General features: G+C 33.5%; 1 protein-coding gene across 2 annotated transcripts in view; it reads right to left on the reverse strand.

Moving 5' to 3' along the window:
• Window positions 1-10,651, reverse strand: part of cert (ceramide transfer protein) — a 45,286-nt gene extending 34,635 nt beyond the window's left edge. The window contains exons 1-7 of one of the 2 annotated variants that reach the window (XM_028188336.2): window positions 10,273-10,645; window positions 9,976-10,092; window positions 8,837-8,914; window positions 8,668-8,767; window positions 7,945-8,112; window positions 6,759-6,909; window positions 5,941-6,001 (exon numbers count right to left, since the gene is read on the reverse strand). In XM_028188336.2, coding sequence (XP_028044137.1) covers window positions 5,941-6,001; window positions 6,759-6,909; window positions 7,945-8,112; window positions 8,668-8,767; window positions 8,837-8,914; window positions 9,976-10,092; window positions 10,273-10,491 — 894 coding nt within the window. In that variant the 5' untranslated portion in view covers window positions 10,492-10,645. Of the gene's footprint in view, window positions 1-5,940; window positions 6,002-6,758; window positions 6,910-7,944; window positions 8,113-8,667; window positions 8,768-8,836; window positions 8,915-9,975; window positions 10,093-10,272 lie in introns of both variants that reach the window. The other variant, XM_028188344.2, reaches the window with a different exon arrangement.
• Between the last annotated feature and the right edge of the window lie 873 nt (window positions 10,652-11,524).

Genomic DNA, 11,524 nt, shown 5'->3' on the forward strand with positions numbered 1-11,524 from the left:
ATAATAGTTTTAAGTCATAAACTCGAATGTGTTAATTTAGGTAATTAAATAAAACATGTAAGGTAATTCCCGAAACATGTTGATGCTACATTATGCCTCAGTTATAGGCATGGCTGATGACAATGCCGATATTCACGAGCAACAAAAATCGCTTCGTTACGCTAACCGCGATCACGTCTGTTCGTTTAACCCAATCAAAAGAAACAGAAATTTCAGGATCGCAATCCGGTTTAATCAAGCATGTTCTATTTCAAGAAAACCAGATACAAACAAAACTGCAATATTCTGTAAATACTGACGCGTGTAACGCTAAACACAGAAATGATAAAACAACAAGAGCTTACCCCCACCTGATGAAGTAGTTTCTTGAAAATTTTAAATTTCATTATCAAACACGAATTTCTCAAAACAAACACTAGAACATCACAATAATTTACTGTAACGAATTTAAAACCAAGGTTGAAGGTAAAAACACGTGAAAATTAATATAGGATTTTAGTGTGAAAACGGAAAAAATAAATACACGCGAACGCGAGACGCGACCGATCGGCGCAACGGACGCGCCGTTTGTGACTCGTGTTGAGAGTTGTGGCTGTAAAAGGGGGAGAAAGGAATTTCTAGCATAACTTTATTATCGTAACCCTTACTACGGAACGCGATTAATGAGTCGCATAGGAAGTAACACGAACTGAACATTCATAGTCGGTTAGTTTACTTTTCAGTATTTGTCTTATGACAACGTAAGTATCATTTTGAACTAAATAAATAATAGTTTATATATATAAATAAATAATACCATGCACCCCACGCTTTTTTACAATAAAATAATTTTTCTTACACCATTTTTAATTCAAATTTATTAATATTTATTTTCTATTTTTAGTTTGATTTTCTATAAAGGCGTATTTTGTTAGATCTATATATTAATACGTGAAGCAAAAACTTTGTACCCCTTTTTACGAAAATTGCGCGGACAGAGGAGTATGAAATTTCTCACACTTCTAGAAAATATAGAGAAGGAGTGCACAATGCTAATTTTTTTTTTAAATAGTGCATAAAAGATACTTTAAATCAATAAAGAAAACATTACACACACTACCATGTATTTGACACAATACATACATAAAAATATACTCTTTGTTTACTGTCAATTGGGAAACTTTTGTTATGGTTTAAAGTCTGTGGTCGAATTGAAAATAGATTAATATTATTTGTCTTTAATATTATTGATCTATGGTGCAGTTTTGGCGTATACTGTGATTATATTATCGAATAGTGTTTGACAATAGAACCATAATAATTTTTAAACTTATAATTTCAATTAATTATAGTCGAATCTCGACTACTGCAGGTCCACTAGTTTTTTTTATTATACTATTATAAATTTTGCATTTTTAGTTTAATTTCAACTTTTAATTTTTTTTTTAATATTGTGTTGTCGTCGATTCTTATTAAGTATACCAACTTTCGAGTTAATCCGACGTTTTGAAGGGGATCAAAATCGTGTTCAAAGATTCCATTACATACATACGTCTGCAGCTAATAAAAGCGTATTAAAAATACGTCAATCTAGACATATTCATGGTAACGAAATAATCAATGAGGTTTTGTTTGTTTTTTAAAGTCCCCGTGATCTACATTCGATGTAATAAACCGGAATTATGCGCTTATCTTTGGTAAACGCACCGAGCACACGCGTCAACTAGAAAACATCGCCATCGAACTGAATAAGAAAAATGTTTGAATTCGCAAAAGAAGATTATAAGAAATACGCAACTATTCCAATTAAAAAAAATCACTCTATTTTTTTATGTTTCGAATTTTATAGATATATAAAAGATAATATATATATAGAGAATATATATATCTATTTTTTTATGTTTCGAGATAAATACGCAACTATTCCAATTAAAAAAATTCACTCTATTTTTTTATGTTTCGAATTTTGTATGTCTAAATCATGACCAAGATTTAATATGGCATTGACACCAAAATAATTGGAAAACACTTACTAATTGAAGAAGACTTAGACATGAGATGACATAGATATTTATGCTTGGTATATGCATCAGTGTGCTGATTGGATGGTGAAGCTGGATTCAGACTCAATTCTTAATTGAAGGGGGGTGGGATGTACATGCTGAAAGGAGGTTTCGGAATCACGGGTTACCATAAATTTGTTAATACTATATAATGCCTAATATAATGCCTTTCGATAGTTTGTTATTTAGAATTCATTCATACGTTGAAGTCACTAACAATGTAAATGAATGTCACTGTCAAATGATCACGACAGTGCACTACATATTGGAGAGATAAGCATTTTTTTTATTTTACGCCCAGATCATTTCTACGAAAAGAATTATAAAAAAAAAACAAAAAAACTCAAGTTTTATATGTAGTAACTGTCTTCGAAAACGCAATGCCGGATAGCGTCAACGATTTTTGACAGGACATTAAATAAGAACAATTAACTAAAAATAGGTATGTATGTACCTAACGACGTCTGACAAGACATTAAATAAAAGCAAAGAACCTGAAATAGGTACATATGTACTGATTCTCGTTTAATTATAATTTACACATGACCCTAGCGGTGACACCGTAATGTTTTAACTTTTTAATTAAATGACGCGCGCATTCTACTGTTTTATGTAAAGATCATTTTATTATATTCAACAACTGACAGCTTTATTTTCACGGGGTATGAACAAAAACGGCGAGTGGCATCTGAGCTTATCAAATTAATGTTACTCACGGTGACTCAACGCAGTTATTTTTCCGGTTTTCTTCAGAAAAGCCCTACAATCTGTATAATTTTTTTCACAACAGAGTAACAATGAAAAAACTGTCATATCCACTGAGTCACCGCTTAAAATCGACGTAAATTAGACAGAATGTAATTTTCTTTTATAGTAATTTCTGTTCCAATATTTTATGAACAAACAAGACTTTAATTGACTCTTCCATAACCAACAGTTTCGATAAAACTAGCTCGGACTCTATCATTTTCGAAAAGAATTAATTATAGATCATTCATTTTCTATCAGACGATACGTGAGCCCCTTTTCTATTATTAGCCAATAACACGTTTTAACATCTGAAGGACATTGCTGTAGAATTTGAAGCCCGTGCGAGTTTAAATACGAGGTTTATCTATTTTATTTGCGCTTCAAAAGTTTTTGTTTTATAATCTTTTTTTTTTATTATCATATGGTCGCGGTCGAAAATTTAACCTAAACAAACACTAAATATAGTATGTATTAGGTTTAGTATACGTATTCATCGATTTTAATATTTAAAATACACATGTGTTTAATTACGGTGACTTTCTTTGCATTACCTTGGCTCGACTAATAGGGAATAGCTTAGGCATCGAGTCCGCCAGTGTACCGAAATCCAGAAAGTGGTATCCAAGTAATATATATAAATTGACTAGCTGACCCGGCAGACCTCGTAGTGCCTCAATCGATAAATAAAAGACCTAAACTTTTGTATAATATAAACTTAAAACAATCAAAAGGAATCCGTCCGACGGCGGACACATCAAAGGAAAAACAAAATTCCGAGCATTTTCATATTAATCTACCTTTTAAACCTTCTGTGGGCTTCCACAAAAAATTTAAGACCAAAGTTAGCCAAATCGGTCCAGCCGTTCTAAGTTTTAGCGAGACTAACGAACAGCAATTCATATATATATATAACTAGTCAAGTCATAAGTATTGTCACACAGTAAAAACTTTTCTTTTAGAATGCTGGCCACAAAAAAGTTTATTGAATTCGAATTTCGAATTGTTCATGAAAATAAAAATGTATACTTTTAGAATTTTACTCATTTTTAAATATGGAGTGGACGCTTAAAGAAGACCGTGTTGCAGTTATTGCGTTGCATCGTTGCGGTTACGCGCCAATTCAAATTTTTAACATACTGAAAAATTTGAATATAACCAAAAGATTCGTTTATCGTACCATCAAACGATACAATGAAGACTCTAGTGTAGATGACAGGTCAAGAAGTGGTCGCCCTCGGTCTGTTAGGACTTCAGCAGTGATAAAAGCTGTGAAGGCGCGAATTCAAAGAAATCCCAAACCTAAGCAGAAACTGTTGGCCCTTCAGATGGGGTTAAGCAAAACAACGGTGAAAAGGGTCTTAAATGAAGACTTAGGGCTTCGGGCATATCGAAGAAAAACAGGACATCGTTTGAATGCTCGTCTAATGGACCTGAGACTGAAGAGATGCCGCGCTTTGTTGAAGCGGTACGCGGGAAAAAAATATCGGGAAATTCTTTTTCGGATGAAAAAATTGTTACCGTAGAAGAGAGCTACAACAAACAAAATGATAAGGTGTACGCACACAGTAGTGAAGAAGCGAGCAACCGTATTCCGCGTGTCCAACGAGGTCATTTTCCATCCTCGCTCATGGTATGGTTGGGAGTTTCTTAGTGGGGCTTAACAGAGGTACATTTTTGTGAGAAAGGTGTAAAAACGAATGCAGTTGTGTATCAAAATACAGTCCTGACGAACCTTGTGGAACCTGTTTCTCATACCATGTTCAATAACAGGCACTGGGTATTCCAACAAGATTCGACGCCAGCTCATAGAGCGAAGAGCACACAAGACTGGCTGGCGGCGCGTGAAATCGATTTCATCCGGCACGAAGACTGGCCCTCCTCCAGTCCAGATTTGAATCCGTTAGATTACAAGATATGGCAACACTTGGAGGAAAAGGCGTGCTCAAAGCCTCATCCCAATTTGGAGTCACTCAAGACATCCTTGATTAAGGCAGCCGCCGATATTGACATGGACCTCGTTCGTGCTGCGATAGACGACTGGCCGTGCAGATTGAAGGCCTGTATTCAAAACCACGGAGGTCATTTTGAATAAACTTTAGTGTCATAAGAATCTATGTTTTGTTAAGTTCATTTTGCTATATGAATGGTTACATAATGAATAAACTTGTTTCAATTATTTTACATTAAACATGTGACAGAATTTATGACCTGACTAGGTATATATAGAATATAGAACATAAAATATAGATTACAATAACACGTTACCCAAGTTCTTCGTCGCTTCGGGTACTATGACAAAAACGACCGAAAGTCCGTAATAGTTCCACCATTACTTTGTAGAAGCGTATAAGACAAAAATATCTTCTATTTATTTAATAGGTCCGATCACCTCTTTAACGAGGAGACGCAGGGGTGAGGAAAATTGAATCGTAAAATTATACTCCTAATGTCTAATGTTGTTTTCACGCAATGTTACATGAGCTAGAGAGGCTTATAATTTTGGGTCGCATAGAAGGCAGACGCGCCGTAGGCAGAACACCGGCTAGATGATCAGATCTGGTTAAGAAAGCGGTTGATGGTAGTATGTACCATGCGGTCCATGCCACCGATGACCGAACACTATGGAGGAAAGTCACATGTGGTCGCGATCCTCAGCTGTGAGGAAACGATGAATAACAGAGAAGAGAACACAATTTTAAAATGTATCTGAAGAGGGTTTCATCCAAGATTTTGGGAGAACTCTGGAGCGCACGTCAACTGGCTCCTTTTTACGATTACGGTTTGGTGATACATAAAAAATTTAGCACTATTAATACGCTTTTATTAGCTTCTGACGTATGTATGTTTGTAACGGAATCTTTGAACATGATTTTGATCCCCTTCAAAACGTCCGATTAACTCGAAATTTGGTATACTTATTAAGGACTGATAACAGTTCAATTTTGAACAGAAATTACTATAAAAGAACTTTACGTTCTATCCAAATTATGTCTTTGTTATGTAATTATGTTATGTTATTTTTTTTAAATATTATTTATTTTAAGTCTTCATTTAATGAATATTATTGGTACTTGGTGTCCAGAAGTAGTTGCCGTTTCGACTTCAGGAACGACCTTATATCGTGAAAGAAAATTTCATAAAAACTCACCTCGTGGTCTGGTCCGGGTTTGGATGCTAATCTCGCTTCATTTAGTTGAGTCTTGAGAGCCCTGCATATTTAAAAAAAATTATTAATAATCAATAATTCACATTTACAACGTATGTAAAGAAACTCATAGCTACAAAAAAGACAGGTAGTGTGAGTCATCTATGACATAAAAAAATTAGAAATAATTACAACAAAAAATGCTTACAAATCAGCTAACCGTGGTAAAATTAGGCGATAGAGACAAGAAGTTAAAAATTTACTTATATTTTTTTTTTAATTATGCTTTTTGAATACATTAAATCTATAAAAGAAACATTACACACACTACCATGTACTTGACACAACACACTTATATACTCTTTTGTTTATTGTTTAAAGTATGTGATCAAATTGAGAATAGATTAATATTGTTTGTCTTTAATATTATTTGTCTATTGTGTGGTCTTGGCGAAATCTGTGATATTATAGAAGTATACTAAATAGACTTTGACAATAGAAACGTGATAATGTTCAAACTTATAATTGCAATTAATTATAGTCGAACTAGCGACCTGCCCTCGCTTCGCTTCGGAAACTGTAATTTATTATTGATTTCTCCACTATTTAATGAATGTTATTATACATATAAACCTTCCTCTTCAATCACTATCTATTAAAAAAAACCGCATCAAAATCCGTTGCGTAGTTTTAAAGATTTAAGCATACATATGGACAGACATATATAGGGACAGAGAAAGCGACTTTGTTTTATACTATGTAGTGACTTCGACTACTGCGGGTCCACTAGTGAAGTTAATTATTCCACGACTCCAACGTACATATATAAGTCTTCGGCTTGTCTCGCCTGCTTCTCGCGTCGACGCAACAGTTCGACGCAGTGCTGCAGCGTCGCCACCGTCGCGCCGCACGTCGCTCGGAACGACGTACTCGTCGCCCGCACTTCGCCTGCGTGCACTCTGAGATCGTTGCCTGCATGTACATAAGAAAATGTATTAATGATTTCTAGGTAGACCTTTTAAACAGTAGGCAGGGACTTGGCTCTGCCCCTGGCATTGCTGACGTCCATGAACGACGGTAACCACTCACCATCAGGTGGACCGTATGATCGTCTGCCTACACGGCGATAAAAAAAAAAGGTAACATGATTATTTTTTTAATACGCTTTTATTAGCTTCGGACTTATGTGTGTTAGTATGTAACGGAATCTTTGAACATGATTTTTGAACCCCTTCAAAACGTCGGATTAACTCGAACTTGGGTATACTTATGAAGGACCGATGACAAATCAATATTTAAAAAAAAAATTGGAATAATTGAAATTCTACTAAAAAATGAAAAATAAATAATAGTTTAAAAAAACTAACAAAATACGCTTTCATAGAAAATCCAATTAAAACATTTAAAATAAATTTTAATAAATTTGTATTCAAAATAGTGTAAGAGAAAAACATTTTATTGTAAAAAAAGCGTGGGGTGCATGGTATAGTAGTTATAAATATTTTATGAACAGATATGAGTAGAAGGGTTATTTTGATAATATCCCGAAAAGCACCCCACACTTTGTTAGTTTTTTTAAACTATTATTTATTTAGTTTTTTTAAGCTATTATTTACTTTGACTGTTTACCATTTCGAAATTAAGGCTTTTAACGTAGTTATTTGCCGTTGACTAAAACAATAGACATATTTTTTGCTGCTCGTTTCTTTGTTTACTCCCCATTAGTTTTACATTTTAAATTTTACATGTGAATGTATTCCTTGCTTGAACGTGTGAGTAAAATCTCGGAACGCATGACAGCTTCCCTACAGAAATAGGCAGCTAGGTGATACCTATGTGCGCTGTCTAGCCTTACCACAAAGATTATAATTTGTGCCTCAATCTGGAAGTCGATTTGACGACCTCTAATTTAAATATTCTCATGTAAATCTGTTTCTAAGAATATATTCATAGGAATGAAGCCCGGCTGATGTTTTTACAAAACCGAAAATGGCAAAAGAACCTTACCATCGGCTAATTTAACAGCATCTATCGCATCATTAGCATCATCAATTTTTGGGTAAGAATCGATACACATATCAAAGTATTGTTGCAGTTGTATTGCTTGCTTTGACAGAAGCTCATTGTACGTTTCCAGCTCAGTGATTTTCTCTGTGAGGCGACGTGTAGAGTGACCTGCAATGAAGTTATCCAATAAATATTATAGTTATGTTTTTGAAAAAAAAAAGTAAACAATGTTAAATCAATTAACGAACATTGATTTAGTTCTGTTTATCAAAATAGTTATTCTGTACTTGACATTTAAGGATAACATTCACTATGTGGGTTTTGCAAAAAAAGATTATTGAGGAATGAAAAAGATTTTTTATTTTATCTAAAATACCATATATTTAGAGCCACAAACAATGCTTATCGACGCTTGAAAGGCAAACGTGACTAAGCGAACAATAACTGCTTTGTACATAAATGATAGGCAATAACCATATTCGATGCGCAAAAAAAATATATTAATAAAAAAATATATTTCTAGGTCTATCTATTAAAATCATTTAAATCCTACAGCAATATTCGTTAAAATAATTTTTTTTCAGGTATTTCAAGTTTAAATTAGTCTACTTGTAAAGTTCACGCATTGTCGCTTAGTCACATTTGCCTTTCAAGCGTAGATATGTAAACACTTTCTATTTATTATGAAATAAAAAAAATGAGAATAAGAATTGATGTAGCTACCGTGTGACCCTGTAGACTGTAGTGAAGTGGCAGAACCATGCCTTTGAAGACCTCCTCCATTTGAGCTACTATCTGAACTTGTACCGTACCCTGATTCAACCTGTAAATTAATTACTATTTTTATAAGGTTAAATAAATAATGTGTCAATTCGGTGCATATTTGCAGTACCTCTGGCGTTGAAGATGTCCACGGGCGACGGTGACAGTTCACTGTCAATTGAACAGCCCGCTCATCTGCCTTCAGTGGCTAGTGAAAAATACAAATTCCAATTTACCACTAATTTCTCTTGAATATCTAATTTCATTTCCATTACTCATTATTCATTGTTAAATTATAAAATTATCATCAGATTGTTTGCCTTAAAACTTTTCTTTCTATTAATAATTTATTAGTTGCTGTAGACGGACTACGTTGGTAATTCCTGGCATTTTTAAAACTCAAAATGATGAAAATAATATCTGCTTAATCTAAATGCTGATTACATAAATTGTAAATTATGAATTTTGTTATCAGATGATATAAATGTTGATAAAAATAATGTGCCAGGCTTGTATGGATAATAGTTTGCCAAAAGATTATTTGGAATATGAATCATTTTGTTACAAATTCACTTGTATTGAATATGTTACACTCACTTCTATATATTGACCTGATTTTTATTTAATAGACTGAAGTTCAAAATACTTTATAACTTGACTGCAGATAAATTCACAGCCCATTGAAATTGGCAGCTTACAAATAATAGTAATTCTATGTCCCAATTTAAAAGCTAATAAATGCATAAAATGAATGATGAATGATAATTAATGATTTAATTCATGCAAATTACCTAATATATATTTTATCTATCATACAATTAAAATTCATATTTATTTATAATTTTCTCAATATGGATATTAAAAGACAATCGTTTTTCTTTCTTGATTACACAGCATTATGTCAGTTAGTAAATGTGATTATTTAAAAAATGTAAATATCTAGCCATAGACATCAGTAACTTCACTATGACCCTAGCACTACTGAAGTCCAGATGAGCAGCAGTAACTACTTACCATCAAGCGGGATGCATGCCTACAATGGCAATACAAAAAAGTTAACATGACTGATTGTTTATTATTTTATTCGTTTATATTATGAATTTTACTTTATTTTAGTACCTATTTTAATGAACAACATTAACTTCATTCATCGTTATTAAAAATGTACCTATGAATTGATATATTTTCGTGTTTTTTAAATATTTAATAGACTTAAATGAACATTATAAACTAGTATCAACTAGTAAACTATAAACTAGGAAGACTTACTTTGAAAGACTCTAGAATATCAATCCATTGCTGTTTCTCCTCTGGATTAGACGCTCTTAAGTACCAAACGCAGTCGCTAACAGAAACATCGAATCTACAGTCATCAAACTCGTGAGGCTGGAAATAATAAACATAAAAGCAATCAAGGCTATCCGTAATACTTGATATTCGCACGGTTCATGCATCGACAACCGAAACTTGTTAAACATTAAATAAATCTTATAAAAAACTGGGCGCCGCAAGGACAAATTAATTTCGTTATCTGTCTAGCTTTGTTCAAACGCAATGAATACTCACCTTGACTTTAGCTTTTTTCAGACATAAGGCACCGCGGCATCCTAGATTGCTTTCGAGTTCATTCTTGTAATAAGATAAAGTAGAATCCTTAAGGACAATAAATCTATCCTGCCAGCCGTGTATATAGTTTGTCCATTTGCTTAGGTATCCGCGAAGTTCAGGAGTTCCGCCCTCTTCTAAATCAGAACTATCGCTGACTGTGATGTTTTCGTCAATCATATTGTGTTACGTGTATGGAAGTGTTAACATTAAATCAACTTTAAACAAAATGATACCAAACAATTAAAAACCAAACTTTTATCTGATATAAATCCGTTTTTACAACGATTTGTTGCTTGTTGCCGTTTTTTTTGACATTAGCTGAGGAACTGCCATAGAGTAAAATAATTAATTCTTCTCCATTTTTTATTTTTTAAATAATTCTGAATTTAAGATCTCTCATAGCATCTACATAATTTCTTAGAATTGATAAAAATACCTTGTAATCATCAGACATTTAGGTATAAAGAATAGTTTGGAAATTACAAACACATGCATTTTTTTACCTATTAAGCGTTAGATACGATTATTTATTTATTAAGTTATGAATTTAAGGATGATAAATGTTTTCTTTCCATTCACACTCAATTAAGTACACTTTTTAGATTAGTTGTATTAAGATGTTAACGTATCACATAATATAATTCGACACGACGTCTAAGGTACCACCCCTTTCGCAGAATAAGTCCTTTTTATTTTGAACTACATCAAATCCCGCGCTGATTTGTTTTAGCTCATTAGTACATTTCGTGTAAAATGTATTTGCATGAAACATCATATTATTACGAGCTCGAAATTAACCATATTTCTGCAGTTGCTGCGTGGTAACACGTCGTATTGAGAAATCTCTATTAAAATATTTGGACAGCTTGTCGTAGACTCTTCCCATCGATCACGTATAATCAAACTATTTGAACTAGTTGAAAATTTCAGTAACGCTCTAATTTTATTGTTTATTCCACAATCTATACTATGTTATCACTCGAACCAAGACACCGGTATGGTGATAAGCCCGATCTGTATGATTGCTGACTAACGACCGCGTAATGTGTAAGTTGAAGTCGTCGTGCCCTAAAGAATAAGACGTCTGGTGCATTCGTATCGAGCGATGAAACGGTTGAAGGTCGGTTTGAAGGGTGGGGCAGCCGTTGTAACTATACTGAAACTTATATCTCAAGGTGAGTGACGCATTTAAGTTGTAGATGTCTATGGG

Source organism: Bombyx mandarina, chromosome 19 (genome assembly GCF_030267445.1).
Source record: "Bombyx mandarina strain Sakado chromosome 19, ASM3026744v2".
Taxonomy (NCBI): Eukaryota; Metazoa; Arthropoda; class Insecta; order Lepidoptera; family Bombycidae; genus Bombyx; species Bombyx mandarina.